Source organism: Mus caroli, chromosome 11 (assembly GCF_900094665.2).
Source record: "Mus caroli chromosome 11, CAROLI_EIJ_v1.1, whole genome shotgun sequence".
NCBI lineage: Eukaryota > Metazoa > Chordata > Mammalia > Rodentia > Muridae > Mus > Mus caroli.
The window spans coordinates 73,506,631-73,522,765 of NC_034580.1; the positions used below are offsets into that span (position 1 = coordinate 73,506,631).

Below are 16,135 nucleotides of genomic sequence, written 5' to 3' on the forward strand. Positions count from 1 at the left end.
CTAAAGAGATCTGCCGGCCTCTGTTTCACAAGTACTGGGATTAAAGGTGTAGGCCACCACCCCTGGCTTGCTTCCAGTTCTTGTCTACATTGCTGGGCATCTAACCTATGGCCTTCTACCTGCTAAGCAAGCACTCTACCATTGAGCCACAAGGACAGGCCTCTGTTGTACCCACGCTTTTTTTTTTTGGGGGGGGGGTTCAAGACAGGGTTTCTCTGTATAGCCCTGGCTGTCCTGGAACTCACTTTGTAGATCAGGCTGGCCTCGAATTCAGAAATCCACCTGCCTCTGCCTCCCAAGTGCTGGGATTAAAAGTATATGCACAGCTAGCACCCCCCCCCCACCTTTTCTAAATTTAAAGATTGGTTTATTTTTATTTAATGTGTATGGGTATTTTGCCTGCATATATGTGTGTGCCCTTTGTGTGTGAATGCCTAGTGGCGTTGGGAGGCAGATAAGGGCACTGGATCCTCGGAACTGGAGTTATGGATGATTGTGAACTATCATGTGGGTGCCAGGAATCAGACTTAGGTCCTCTTTACCAGCAAGCATTCCTAACCACTGAGCCATCTCTCCAGCCCCAGGGATTTATTATTTTTAGATCTGGGTGTGTGGGTAGGTCTGTGCATGTAAGTGCAGGTGCCCATTGAGATTAGAACGGTCTGATCCCCACCGAGTCCTGGAGTTACAGGTATTTGAATTGCCCCATGTGGGACCTAGGAATTGAACTCTGATCTTCTTAAGAGATGCTCTTAACCACTAAACCATTTGTAGCCCCTGATATTTTTAGTATAAAAGCAATATTTTGACTGATATACTAAAAAAAAAAAAAAAAAAACCCAAACCAAACCAAAAACAAAACAAGAAAACCCACTCCAAACGAGAGATCATCTCCAGGGTCTTAACCTGCCAGTAAGTGCAGCTGATTAAGGAGCTGACTCACCTGTCCACTCTCATGCTTCTCAAAGCCTTAGCAATTCCCAGTTATGTTAGACAAACACCCAAAGCACAGCTCCCTCGGATCAAGAAGCAGGTCCCAGTACAAAGAGATCAACTTGGTCTCGCCCTCTATGTATCTGTGAAAAGCTTTAGTTTCAAAGTTAAATGTGCACTTTAGAATGCTCTTGTGTAGCTGTGCACAGTGGTTCATGCCAGTTCTCTCAACACTGGAGGCAGAGGCATGCTCAGGCCAAGGCTGGTCTAAGTGGTGAATTTCAAGTGGGCCAGAGAGGGCTGATCTCAAACCAAAACAAAATACCAAACTAGCAACAAAATATGAACAGTCAACTTTCCCATATCTGGAGGAAATAAACCCAGTTGTTTTGTTGGAGCTGGGCCTGGCTGCCCAAGTCTTTAATCCAATCTACTGGGAAAGCCGAGGCAGGAAGGTCCTAAATTCAAGGCTAGGCTAGGAACACGGCCCAGTCTCAAAATGGATGAGGATGCACTACTATAAGTTTGAGCCTCAGTAGCGCAATAAAAGAGGGACGCAAATACCACTTGCAGATTCAAGAGTGCATAACAGCATGATCTGGGAGTATAGCTCACTTGTCAGTTTTTAAGTATGTACAAAATCGTGGATTGCATCCCCATTATAAAGCAATCCTTGGTTGTGTACTGAGCTCAAGGCCAACATGGGCAAAAAGAACAATATAATATTATTTTGTCCAAGCTCAGGACAAGAAGTTAGGCGGTGTAGTTTCTGGTCTGAATTACACTGCAACAAGTTCCTGACTTCCTCCTCAGCTGAAGCAGCTAGGGCTTCTAGGGTGGGGAAGCAGAAAGAGGGAGGGAGGGTCACATGACTCATCTAGCCTGCTTTAGCCACAGCAACCTACTTTATTTACTCTCTTTGAATAATCCCATATATTAGGGTTAGATCCCACATGAGAACAAGATGTCCCACTGGATATATTTAGATCAACTGCCTCTGATGCCAGTTAACAGAGCTTCTGACACATTCCTGGCAATCTTAACTTCCTGGGAAGAATTAAAAACAAACAAGTAATTTCCTCAAAGATAAGAGTAGAAACATCAGCATGTGTCTCCAGACTTTGCAAAGTCAGGACAGGACAGAAGCTGTACTGAAGAGCAAGCCATGGGAGGAGTGGAAATAAGACAGCGACGTATCATTTTCAAATGTCACGTTTAATGTTCTCACCACTGTACTTCAAATCTACATTGTACAAAGTGACCAGAAAGTGTGCCACGGTAACTGACCAACCTCTGAGATTGTACCTTTCATACCAGTGTCTTCTCGGGCTCTTTTGATACTCATTCAAGTGAATTGAAATGCTTCGGGTGGGGAGCTTCTCGGGAGCCTCATAAAAAACAACAACAACAACAACGACAACAAAGATATTGCACCATCTTTGTTTAGTAATTCAATGTTTGTTTCTTTCACAGCAAATAATTACTTCATTGAAGTTAAAACTTCCAAATATAACTTAATAGTCTTCAAATTCAGCTCAGATCACTCAAGATGAAAATACTCTGCTAAATACAGATAACTTACAGTAACTTTAACAGTTAATTGTCCGTAACACACACACACACCAAGCTTTTTCCTAGACCAGTTTTAAGACGATCCGTTAGTACTCCTCGTACAGGTGAAAAACGCTCTTCAATTTTCTTGTCTTTTTATTTTTAATATAAAAGTTGGAAGGGACATTCAAGTTTCAAGTCTCCACATTGAACTTAAAAAAAACCAAAAGAGTCATCATCAGCGTGTGGAGGTAACAAGCCGAGCTGTGTAACTCCAGGAGGTAGAGGCCTTCGATTGGTGCTCATATTTACATATGCACAGAGTTCAGTGTTCCAGCAGGAAAAAGAATTTGTCAAAAAAGTAATAAGTTATTTACTACTGTGACATCTCAAGACTCCCACAGCTTTGCCTAAGGACACAAACACATTTGACATGATTCCCTATGTGCCTTTGTGGCTGTAATTTTTTTTTTTTAATTTCTTTTTGTCTTTTATTTATTATTTTTCACTGTCCAGTGCAGGAAAAGTCTCACAGAATTTCACAGACCTAAAATGTGCAAGCTAGTTCTCTATACAGCAGTGTTGGGATTCTTTTGAAATTAGCCCAGAAATGAATTATTTACATACATGAAAGATGCATGCTTGGGTCTTTTTTTTTTTATGTAAGAAAGAGCAGAAAAACTTCTAATAAAAATAGATTAAATATATATATGTATATATATATTTATACCGGGTAAGGGAAACAGAGGGTTAGTTTCTCCTAGCCACAAACTCATTCTCTCTACGCACAGCATTGGAGGTTAAACAGCACACACCACCAGCACGGCTCTAATGAGAAGCCAATCACAGGCTTCATCATTAGGTGGCCCCTCCTGCCCATGCCCCAGGCGCAGCCACAGTCAGCTCACAAGGCTCCATGATTGGTCACTGGCAAGCTTTCTAGATTCTTTAGTTTTAGAAAACCCTTAATCTTTAGGAATGGCTCAAATATCAAAATGTATGACTGTCCTCTGTGTCTGAGTGTATACATGTGAACAATCTTACTTCATTAAAAAATAATAATAATAAAATAAAAACATAAACCCCAAATGCCCAAATTTGGTTCAATTTTCATTTGTTCTGAGGTGAGCCGTAACAGCTGCACTGAATTCTTTAACCATGTGCAACTCTGGGTAAAATATTTTTTTTTCTTCTAAAAGCACAACCACTTTACAAGATTAAAAGTCTAGTAACATTTCTAAATATTATTCATATCATACAAGTAGTGGTTGTTAATTTAAAACTTCATTAGTAAAATTACAGTACAAGCATGATTAACCCTCCAGAATTGCAAATCCCAGACTCCAGTGAAAGCTACATTACATCTTCAGTAGTACAGTGTCTTCCACAGTCACTCCCACACCAGAGGAGATGGCGGCATCTCAGACGGCTGAGCGACGGTGGAACTGGAAGGCAAGGGAGACTGGGAGTCAGTGCGACAGGGCACTCCACTACCACCTGCAACCCTCCCCGCTTAGTGCAGAGCATTTCTGTGCTTCTGTATCTACACTGAGTTGGTTGCAAACCGTTCACTTAGGGACCTGTTACCCTGAGCGAGGCAGTGAGCTTCAGTGGCTTACACAGGGATGGGAGAGGGCCACGATATTGAGTGGGAGTGGGAAGGCTCCTGTGGCCTACCTCAGAGTGGTGTGGAAAATAACTGAGGTAATATATGTACAGTGCCATCCATGGAGCCTACTTCATGATGTAGAGTGATTCGGAGCTGTTATAAATAAGGGTTCTCGTATTCAATCAGAAAATGCCCTTAAGAAACAGCCCCTCAAACTAGTGTTGGTGAGTGGGGACCTATCTGAAGGGGCCGTGTGAGCAGTACTGGTGCAGTATGAGCCAGGGTCCAGCAACTGTTACCACAGATCTGGTAGGGTCTAGGGTTGCTAGTTAGAAAGGGATGGCAACCACTCCCCTCCCAGGCCCGGGAGAACAATGACCAGCGCCTGGAAGGAAGGCGCTAAACACATCATCTGGATCACTGAGTGTTCTGGGAAACACTGAAGTAATTTAAACCAGAGAAGTCAAAATGCAAGTTAACAACATCTTTCTACATGAAGAAAACGGAAGAAAAGGAAGACAACTGCTCTTACTAATCTCATAGACAGCTTGGTCCCACAGCAGACTCAACACAGGGAAGGCCCTACCTATCTCGCTGTGGGGAAAGCAAAGGGAGACAGATAAGGAGTCGGCTGTCCTTCAACAAGAAAATGGAGTCAGATCTGCTTGTGGTTCTTTGCTGCCTGGCTTCAAGTTCACATTTGCCAACAGAGAGTGCAGGAGGGCACTGCAGACCGGAGCATCAGGCTACAGCTTCCCTTCCTGCTTCTGGCCCATCTTTGTCCTCAAGTTCCTCTGTAGCCCAGCACGACTTTCTGATGGGCACACTTCCTGCCACCTCATGCTGTATGCTCCTGCAGAGACAGGCACTCTCCAAAGAGGCCCCCAGGGAGGGGACCTCTGAGGTCACTTTCTGGCTTGGCTTTTGTTTTTGTTTTTAAACCTATTGGTCCACAAGGGGTTACACATTTGTCCAGTTGTTACTGCAAGGCCCCCTCCCCTACAGGGCACTTTTTTGCTCTTTAGAAGTTAGACATCTTCTCTTGACTGGCAATCCCTATTATTAAAATCTCCCCACATTGTTGAAGTGGTTTCTGTCTCCCCACTGGACTCCAGTAAGGAGAAACAAGGGAAACAGAGAGACAAACAGAATGAAGTTTGCTAGAATCCAGGTTAGAGTCACAGTCCCTTGGCTGTTCCTCCCACTTATCCAGGCTTACTCAGTTAGCTGAGGCAGGAAGAGGACAAGGAGAATAGCCTGGGCTACAAGGTGAGACCCTGTCTTAAAGAAACAAAACAAAACATGCAAACATATGGCAAAGAGGGAGTCAGAGAGGAGTACGGGCCTGGGCCAGTGCTGAGACAGAGGCTGGAGGAGCTCAGAACCAAGGCTCGTTAGGGTTTATCCAGTGAAAACCCAAACAAATAACCAATAACAACCCTGAAGCCCACTGTCAGTGTTCTTGCTGTGTTATCGAGAGGGCGAGCAGGTGGAAGCACCGAGATCACACTCCTAACTGCTGTCTGCCGCAGTCAAGGCCCCACATATACCACCGTATATGCTCTGGGAAAAACCTAACTGCTAAACTCACCATGGGAGCTGGGCCCCAGATACTGACAGCAACAACTTCCTATTGAACGTTTTTGTTTGTTTGTTTGTTGAGATGCGGTCTCATGTGACCTAGGATTAAACTCACTATGTAGCCCAGGCTAACCGCTAACCTTACACTCCCTTCTTGCCTCTACTTTTTTTAAAAAAAGATTGATTTATTTAATATATATATGAGTACACTGTAGCTGTCTTCAGACACACCAGAAGAGGGCATCAGATCTCATTACAGATGGCTGTGAGCTACCACGTGGTTGCTGGGAATTGAACTCAGGACCTCTGGAAGAACAGTCAGTGCTCTTACCTGTGGAGCCATCTCTCCAGCCCCACCTCCACTTTTTAAATGCTAGGATGACAGGCATGTGATACCATGCCCAGCTTCTGTTGAACTTTAAAAATCTGTATTAATTTAAAAAACTGAACAAACTGAAATGAAAGCGGAAACAGGGAAGATGGCTCAGCAAGAAAGGGTGCTAACCACCAACCCTGACTGATGACCTAGGTTTGATCCCCAGAATACACGTGGTGCAGGCAGAGAACGGACTTCTGAGCATCCACACATATACATACATGCAAAATGAATAATTAAAACAAAACAAAACAGAAATATGCTGAATATCAAAATCACACCAGCCTTTCTTTACTTCCGAGTGGTGAGAGCTAAATGCACACATAGTTACCTAATAAAGCTCTTAAAGGCAGCGGACTGCGGGTTGATGCAGAGAGGCACTCTGTTTCCTTTCTGCTGTTCCAGAATGAACTGGTGGATAATTTCTGTGGAGAAAACAAACACCATCCACTCCACTGCCAACTCGCAGGCTGGCAGTGTAGATTCCCAGCTAACAGAGCCAGCGTCTGAACACGGCGGCCTGCTGGGATAGTTAAATCACACACATACCCTCTATCAGTCCAAATCAAGTTCTACTTTTTCTGAAGCCAAAATGATGGGTGTTGCTAAAAACAGACAAGAACTCCCCCAGAGGCCCTACACAGGCTGGAAGTTCCACTGGTGGGGAGAGTCTCCTAAACCCAAGATGCCCTCAACCTCCACCCCAGGGAGTGAGCCTTTTTACATCTTCAGGGTAAGTTATCAGAGTTCCCCTTTTCTCATCACCATTCTCTCTAGTGACTTTGAGGTTCTTTGAAAATGTCATGTGTTACATAAAGAATGACATTCAGTGAATGCAGATACAGTATATTTTTGAGTCATACTCATACAACTTGGAATAGAATGAAGTATCCATTCCTCTGGCTAATCTTCCCCTGGATATAATGCTAAGTCATCATTCTCTTAACGTGCACACATGCTCTGCACAGACAGCTACGTACAAAGCGGAAATAAGACTCTGGGCAACCCTGGCAAGCCTCTGCCTCGATCCCTGGCTATGCAATCAAAGATGTCACTAGTTACCTTGTCCAACTGGGTGTCAAAGGTGCTCACCTTTAACCTGTCGGACAGAGCTGAGGTTCTTCTCAAAGGTGTCATCAAATTTGGGGTTGGTGACAGGCTCAAAGTCACTGGTGTAGACTCTCCCCGTCGAGGTGGAAAAGCAGCACTTGCACATACACGTATGGTATCTCAGCCGCCCTTCATCTAGGTAGGGGTGGGCTAAGGCATCCTTAGCGGATATTCTTTTTGACTGAAATCAAATTTAGAGACCAGCACATCAACACTACAGGTAAGCATGGCTGTCCATGTAGAATCTTCCACAAGACAGTTACATTACACGGGTAATACTTGACATATAAGGGGGCAAAGGGGCCAAGTGAATTTAGGGGTAGGTGGCCGGAGAGTGAGTAGACTTGCGATAGCTGCCACTTTGAAATGCTCTTCAACTAAAAATCTGCAGAGTTCCTACCTTGAAATAGATGAACATAGGGCCCCAAATACAAATATCATGACATTTAAATATGGAATGCATTGCATTTTAGACAACAGGCTACACTCTCTGGAAGTGTCAGCATTTAGAGGGGATGTGTTTACACTGGCAACTTTAGAAGGCTGCTTAGAACTCTCATTCTCTCTGAACACAGACTGACTGGGCAAAGCATACCCCAAAGCCACAGGAGTTAGTGGAGGGAGCAGTCTGAATGCCAGGCTGAGACCAGAAGTGGCCGCCTATCTTCTGGCTTTGGGGGCCTTTTGATCAGAACAGTTAATACACCAGAGTGTCTTGCTTACTGACCCAGAAACTTTACACTCCAGCAAAAAATTAAAGAAAAATCATCCTTCCTCAGTGCTCAGTGGATGATGAAGGGAAAGTGGATCTTAGAGGACTCAAGGATGGGTTCAACAGGAAACAATGAAAATGACACTCAGCCCTGATTCAAGGATGTGTGGCACTAGCCTAAGGTCTCATGTAGCCAGAGTGGCCTCAAACTCACATGTGGCTCAAGAGGACCTTGAAACCCCATCTTCACCCTGAAAACCAAATTGGGTTTATTTGTATTTATCATCACTCCTGGTTCAAACTCAACAAGTTTTGTACCTAATTTCTCTGTATGTTTCTCTGATAGGGTCTTTCTAAAAAGCCCTGGATGTCCTGGACCTCACAGCAGGCTGGCCTTGAACTCACAGAGATCTGCCTGCCAAGTGCTGGGATTAAAGGCATGTGCAACCACACCCAGCTTTCATAGTTTTTCTATGGTCCTGTCTAAAGACAATTATGTGGATCTGATTAATATATAAGAAAGATGTTGTATTATTATCAGAGAGCAAGGTAGCTTTACTGTCTATAATTGTGTGGGTTTTTAAAAAAAATTTCTTTAAATACCTATGTTTTATATTTAGTGATTTCTTTGTATCTTATCAAGTACATTTCCCTTTTGAAATGTTTCTGTTTAAATCTTCTTTGACAATAATTACTGGAACACATATGAATAATAAATGATCTTTGGATGAATAAACGAATAAATAGCAGACATCATGATGCAGTTTGTGTACAAGCCCAGAACAATCAAGTCCAGAAAGAGGTTCAGAGAAGCTACACTCTCAGCCCAGAGAGGAGACATCCTATATGCCACACAATGATTTTCAAACAATTGAAAAATTTTCCTCTTGGTTTAACTTGGTGTCAAACCCTTTTACAGATAAGAAGATTATAAGAACGGCAATGTCTCCTAGTCCTTTTCATAAGCTCTGCTTAAGTCTAAAATGTCAAAACTCAAACATCCATGGGATGAGATAACATGGGAACACAAATAAGAGCTGCAATCTGTTATTTCCAGTCACTACTGACTCTGCTAGTCGAGTTAAAGCCAGAATGCTTCTCTTAGAATACTATTTTAAAATTTATTTAATAAACATAAAAATATTTTCTGTTTTTTTAAACGTAACACTGGAGCAATGGCTTGGCAGTACAGAATTCTTGTGGCTCTAACAGAGGACCAGGATTTAGATTCTGGCACCAATATGGTGGCTCACACCATCTGTAGCTCCAATTCATCTGTAAAAATACTATGCAGTGCTTAGCCTGCCCGAATCTGATGCCCTCATCTGACCTCTGAGAGCACCAGGCACACATGCGGTACACAGATAAACAGGCAGGCACAACATTCAAACACACAAAGTAACAACACATAAAAGTTAGCAGTACTTACTGGATCAAAGACCAACATCCTGCAAAGCAGGTGAACAGCTTCATGTGTGGCCTGGCTGGAGAGGGTGTAGAGCACAGGAAGAGATGGCTGCAAGAGAGCAGGAAATTCAGATAGTTAAGCCTCATGTATTATATATGTAATACAGTTAATTTGTAGCAAACCAGCTCAAAAAGATGTGAGCTGGGTGTTGTGTAGCATGACTTAATCTCAGCATTCAGGAGAGAGAGGCAGGTAGATCTCTGTGAGTTCAAGGCTAGCTTGGTTTACTTAGTGTCAGGCCAATCAGGGCTACACCGTAAGACTGTGTCTCACATCAGCTCAAAAAACAAACAAACAAAAACCTCAAAGGGAATGAGTTTCACCACACTCATCAAGCTTCAAAAGGGAACTCTCACTGACTTCTGGCAGCATATCTGGTCAGAGTACATCAACAGCACAGTAGGGCAGAGGACAAAAAGTCTTGACAAATGAAAATCGATCCAATAAATAAGATGGCTTTGATAATAAGGGAAGAACAATCATGCTTAAAGATGGAAAAAAGACACTAAAAACTTTGACCTCATGCAGAGTTATGGACATCAAATGTAGGAAGTAAGTCGGGTGTGAGGTTCTAAGTGCTAAGTCATGAGTGAGTGTGCTCTCTAGGTGGCCTTGGCCTGGCTGAAGGAGTGTCTTGGGAGGGTGTTCCTTTAGTTCCCAGCCAACAATCAAGAGGTTTAGATTTTAGCTGGCAGCAAACGGTATGTGATTTAGCTAGGGCATTAACTGTACAATGGATAGATAGCAGGATGCACTCTGGGGTCACATAAAGGAAAACTCTTCCTGAACCAACTCTCAATTACCCAGAGTCTGCTGAACGTCAGACACGGTCCCTGCAGGAGACAGGACTGCTTTACTAAGCTAAGCTTTCTGACATCTAAGATTCTAAGTTATAAAAAACACAATATAATAAAAATACTATGCAGTGCTTTGCCTGCCTGGAACCCCTGACTTACAGTGAACCATTCTGCCACTCTCAAGCCTTGTGGTTTGCTTGGCTGGATTTTCTTCTACCAGTTTCACAGATAGGCACCTCACTCATATTTAGCCAACTGAGTAACATTATTTTTTGAGGACGAACCCTGGCCCCAGGATAGATTCATAGTTTAAACCCCACCAGAGACAGGCAATAGAATGACCAGGCCAACACAGCCAACTCTTTCCCCCTCTTTCCTGACTTTAGTATTTAGAATAAGAAAGCTGGCCATTCATTAATGTTTAGCCTGTTGTGTCTACAAACTCTCCTGCCTCTGCCTCTGGAGTGCTGAGATTACAGATGAGCATCTCTACGCTTGGCCAAGAAACTTAATTTTGTTTCTGGAGTCAACTCTCAGTGCTAGGTGAGAGTTTTAAATGTCTATTGTTCAGAGAATCCTGTGCAAGCTCAGCTTAGAGGGTGATCACTCCATACCCCCAAGTGCCTATGGGTCGGTTAAAGCCTACACCAAATTTGATGCCAAGAGGGATGCTCTGAACCTTGAGATGGTGTCAAGACCAAACGAATGGTTGAGGTCAGCATCGTCAACATTCTGACTAACCACAGCAACGTACAGGAACAGGACATTGCCTTCACCTATTGGTGCTGAAGTCAGTCTTATCTGGCTACCTGGAGACAGATTTCAGGCCTATTGAAGACACCTGCCCAGTACGATGCTTCTGCACTGAAAGCCTCTGTGAAGGGCCTGGGGACTGATTGAGAGCTCCCTCATCGAGACCATCTGCTCAAGAACCAACCAGGAGCTGCTGGAGAGTAACAGACTGTATTAGGAGACACACAAGACCGATCTGGAGAAGGATGCCATTTCCTACACACCTGGAGGCTTCTGCAAGCTGAGGGCTGCCCTTGCCAAGGGAAGAAGAGCAGAGGATGGTTCAGTCAGTGATTACCAACTGACTGACCAGGATGCCTGAGAGCTCTATGACACCGGGTTGAAGACCAATGGAACCGATGTCACCAAGTGGATAAGCAGCTTGACCAAGACCATTGTGTGCCATCTCTATGACATGCTGGACACCATCAAGAAGTAGGTCAAGGGCTGGAGAGATGGCTCAGCAGTTAAGAGCACTGACTGTTCTTCCAGAGGTCCTGAGTTCAATTCCCACCAACCACATGGTGGCCTACAACCATCTAGTGCCCTCTTCTGGTGTGTCTGAAAACAGTGTACTCACATGCATATAATAAATAAATCTTTAAAAAATTTTTTTTAAAAAGAAGTAGGTTAAAGGAGACCTGGAAAATGCATTCCCGAACCTGGTCCAGTACATACAGAACAAGCCGCTGTACTTTGCTGATTGGCTGTATGACTCATCAAGGGCAAGAGGAATCAAGACAAGATCCTGATTAGAAGTATGGCCTCCTAAAGTGAGGTGGACATGTTGAAAATCAGACCTGAATTCAAGAGGAAGTACTACATCCAGCAGGATACCAAGGGTGACTGTGGGTGCTGCTGTGCCTGTGCAATGGAGACAACTGAAGGGCTTGGCACAGTGCAGCACCCAGAAGTGGCCTTACCTGTGCTTGACCTAACGATCTAGAGAACCAGCCTGCCACTAATGGACCTGAGTTTCTCCCTGAGGGGAGGATGATGCAGACCCTTAGCACTGCCTGGCTTTCCCTGTATTCCCTCCTTTATATCAGGGAAATGAACACTCCTGGGAGCTGGACATGTCATCTGCGATATCAGACACTTGGCTCTTGTGTACTATTATGAATAAAACATTTTTACTTTAGACACAAGGGGAAAAAAAGAAACTTAGTTTTGCAGATTGAGCTTATAACCTAAAGCATATTATCAATTAATCTATGCAATCCTCCTTCTTACATGGACAAAAAGGAATACTAGTAGTAATAACAGTGTTTTTATGAGTAGAATATAAGAAGTTATTTATGACAAGTCTCAGAACACATTCATAGCAAACTTCTAATTACTGTTAGCAATTATTATTAACAGTTTTCATCTTACTTGGAGTAGTTGGTTAAAAGAAGCCTAAGAACTAAAGAGACTAATGGGATGGCTAATGTTGGCTGTCAACACGACACACCTGGGAATAAGGAGGTTCATCTGAGGGACTGCCTTCAGACTGGCCTGTGAGCGAGCCTGTGTGCAGCAATTTCTTGGTTGTTGACTGATGTGGGAGGGCCCAGCACACTGTGTGTGGTACTGCTCCTGGGCAGGTTCTGGGTGGCATAAGAAAGATGGGTAAAGGGAGCATGGAGCAGGGCAGTAAGCAGCGTTCCTCCTTGGCACTTGCTTCAGTTCCTGCCCCGCCCTCCCTCAGAGAAGGACCGTGTCACCCGGGAGCTGTAAGATGAAATGATCCCTTTCTTCAAGTTGCCTTTGGTCCTGGTGTCTATCACAGCAACAGAAAAATCAAACTGAAACACAGTTTTCCCCCTTATACTTCAAACTAAAGCCCATCTGTTGATTTGCCTCTTCTCTGAGAAGTCCACATCTATGTTCTCTGATGTGTTTTGTCTTGTGACCCTCATGCTTAAAGTTTATATTAAAGATTCTTCTTCGGTAACTCCCAACTCTACTTAAAATTGAAACAACTTGTATTGAGGTTTTAGACCTGTCCCCCAGAAGGCTAGCATGAAGTGCCGGCCTTGCAAGCATGAGATTATGAGCTCAAACTCCAGAATGCTGGGTAGGGTCGTGTGCTGTGCTCTTTTAATGCCAGCACCATAGAGGTGGAGACCGAAGAACCTCAACGGCACAATGGCCAGTCAGACTAGTCTAGACTAAGTGGTGAGTTCTAGTCAATGGGAAAGCTTCTCTCAAATGAGGTAGGCAAGAGTTTCTAATGATGACATATGAGGTTGTCTTCCGGCCTCTATATTCACTCATACATATGTATATATGTATATCCACCCAAACATACCAGCACATGTATGAACATGCATAGGTATATGTACATTAAAAAAAAAAAAAGGATCTTTGGGGCTGGAGAGATGGCTCAGCAGGTAAGAGCACTGGCTGTTCTTCCAGAGGTCCTGAGTTCAATTCCCAGCACTCACATAATGGCTCATAACCATCTCTGTAAAGGGATCTGATGCTCTCTTCTAGCATGCAGATGTACATACAGCAGGGCACTCATAAAGAAATAAATTACCCTAGAAGTCTAAATATATTCTTCTATTAAATAACCTAGAGTAGATGCACTAAGATGGGGCTTCAAGACCTCCAGTCAGCATAAGCACCTTCACTAAGTGTGAGTCTTTCATAAAACTAAGCAGTGTGCATGCATTTGACTTTATGTAACTCCTGCTGTGTTCTATCTCATTCTGTCTTGTTTATTATCTTAAGAGAATTCACTTAAAACTTCTCAATAGATTTTTATAAAGACTATTATGCTAAGTAAAAAAAAGAGATTGAAACAAAGGCTGTTTCTATATCAATTGAGATAATACAATTTTCTTGTTTAAAATGCTGGACATAATAGATTCTCTGTAAATGGACCATCTTTGTATTTCTAGTGATAAACTTCAGTTGCTCACTTTATTCCCCCAAGACAGAGTCACATTAAATACTCTTGGCTGTCCTGGAACTTGCCATGTTAAAGGTGCCTGCCTATATATCCAGCATAACATAATTGTTATTATTTTTTTCTTTTTCTTTTTTGAGACAGGGTTTCTCTGTGTAGCCTTGGCTGTCCTGGAACTCACTCTGTAGACCAGGCTGGCCTCGAACTCAGAAATCCCCCTGCCTCTGCCTCCCAAGTGCTGGGATTAAAGGCGTGCGCCACCACCGCCCGGCTGTTATTTTTTTAAATGCATTTTTCACAGGGTCTTGATATGCATCTCAGACTGGCCTTGAGTTCTCTTGAAGCTCCTTCCTCAGCCTCCACAGTGTGGGGATTATAAGCAGGCCTAATTTTTTAAAGGATAGTCCCCCTCCCAAACTATTTTAGTGCTAATCTTTGTTGTGTTTTGTTTTGTTTTTTAAGACTGTGTTTTTCTGTATAGCCCTGGCTGGCATTGAACTAAAGAGATTTGCCTGCCTCTGCCTCAGAAGTACTGGGATTAAAGGCATGAGCCATCATGCTTGGCTTTAGTGTTAATCTTTTTTTATTTTTTTAAAGATTTATTTATTTACTTTATGTATATGAGTACACTGTAGCTGTACATATGGTTGTGAGCCTTTCATGTGGTTGTTGGAAATTGAATTTTAGGACCTCTGCTCGCTCCAGTCAACCCCGCTTGCTCAGTCCCTGCTCACTCTGACCCAAAGACTTATTTATTATTATATCTAAGTACACTGTATCTGTCTTCAGACACACCAGAAGAGGGCATCAGATCTCATTATGGGTGGTTGTGAGCCACCATGTGGTTGCTGGGATTTGAACTCAGGACCTCTGGAAGAGCAGTCAGTGATCTTATCAGCTGAACCATCTCACCAGCCCTAGTATTAATCTTAATAGCTATTTAGTAAGTGCTTCATTTGTTACAGACACTATCCCATGTTCTCCTTAAATTATTCTTATTTAATTATTGTAATAATATAAAAAGATTATTTTACTTTACTTTATTGAGACAGGCTCTCCCTACATAACTCTGGCTATGACTTTGAGGCCAGCCTTGTTTACATAGCAAGTTCTAGACCAGCCAGAGGGCACTGGATTCCCTGGAGCTGGAGGTACAGGTGGCTGTGAGCTGTCTGACATGGGTGCTAGGAATTAAAGTCAGGCCCTCCCTATGCCAGACTGATATGTGCTCTTAACCACTGAGCCATCTCTTTAGCTAAGCCAATTATAATAATTTAATGATAGTAAGACTATGTTTTTTGAATGGCAAAAAAGGAAAGTTTATCGAGAGGTAAAGCAACAGTTCCCTGAGCCAGGAAAGGACCCCCAAAACGTAAGTGGCTCATGGGCACTCATTTTTATTATTTTGTGCATGTATGTATGTGGGTGGGTGGGAGCTGCCGCCAAAGCACATGTGTAGATGTCAGAGGACAACTACTGGGAGGGAATTTTCTCTTGTTCTGGGGACTGAGAGCAGTCCAGAACTCAGCGATGGCATGTAGATCACCTAGCAAATGCAGATCAACACCAGCTCCCGAAATGGAGGGGAAAAGTGGAAGTTCGTATACTGTAGTCAGTTGCCTGTGGCAGATCCTCATACACAGGGACAGCATACACTAGGCAAAACAGCGGCCTGGGGGATTGCTCCTGCAGAAGCCGAGGCTCCAGAATGAGAAAGCTCAAGCTTTGTGGCGAGCATCACCTACCAACTTTCTCTCCAATAGCAAATATTCTGATAGCAAGACCAATGCTTACTGTGGTACTCCTCTCAGCCGACCCGACAATCAACCTGGTAAGCAAAACCTTAAACTTCAGGAGGTGCCTGCCACTCACTAAGAGGCCAAGCCATGTAAAAATGTACAAGAAAGGATTCCAGTAGGATTGATTAACTTAAGCTTATGTGACTTAAAAACGAACTTTTAAGTTTTTCTTACCTCCCTCTTTTGCAAAAATAATATACTTTCCTCCCTCCCTCCCTCCCTCCCTCTCCCTTTGAAAGATCTAGGCTTTTGAAGTCTCTTTTTGAGCCTGTGGATGGGTATCCAACCTGGCTTCCACTCACAATCCTCTTTTCCACTTCCTGCATGCTGGAGCACAGGATGGTGCTGCAGACAAAGCTGAGGGCTCTAGACTTCCACAGCTGCTGTGTTCTTTTTTTTTTTTTTTTTTTTTTTTTTAAATGAGAAACCCAGCTCATTCTGAGCCCAGAGCGCTCAAAGGAGCATACAGTAACTTTGGTGCAGTAAGACACTGTCAAGCTGTTTTAAACAT

At 43.3% G+C, this 16,135-nt stretch overlaps 1 protein-coding gene and 1 pseudogene across 1 annotated transcript in view; one reads left to right on the forward strand and one right to left on the reverse strand.

Moving 5' to 3' along the window:
- Window positions 1-2,129: 2,129 nt before the first annotated feature.
- Nlk (nemo like kinase) overlaps window positions 2,130-16,135 on the reverse strand; it is a 78,408-nt gene continuing 64,402 nt past the window's right edge. The window contains exons 8-11 of the mRNA XM_021177823.2: window positions 9,302-9,388; window positions 7,143-7,341; window positions 6,382-6,475; window positions 2,130-3,929 (exon numbers count right to left, since the gene is read on the reverse strand). Of these exons, the coding sequence (XP_021033482.1) occupies window positions 3,875-3,929; window positions 6,382-6,475; window positions 7,143-7,341; window positions 9,302-9,388 (435 nt within the window). The 3' untranslated portion in view covers window positions 2,130-3,874. The remainder of the gene's footprint in view (window positions 3,930-6,381; window positions 6,476-7,142; window positions 7,342-9,301; window positions 9,389-16,135) is intronic.
- LOC110306189 lies at window positions 10,694-11,368 on the forward strand (annotated as a pseudogene).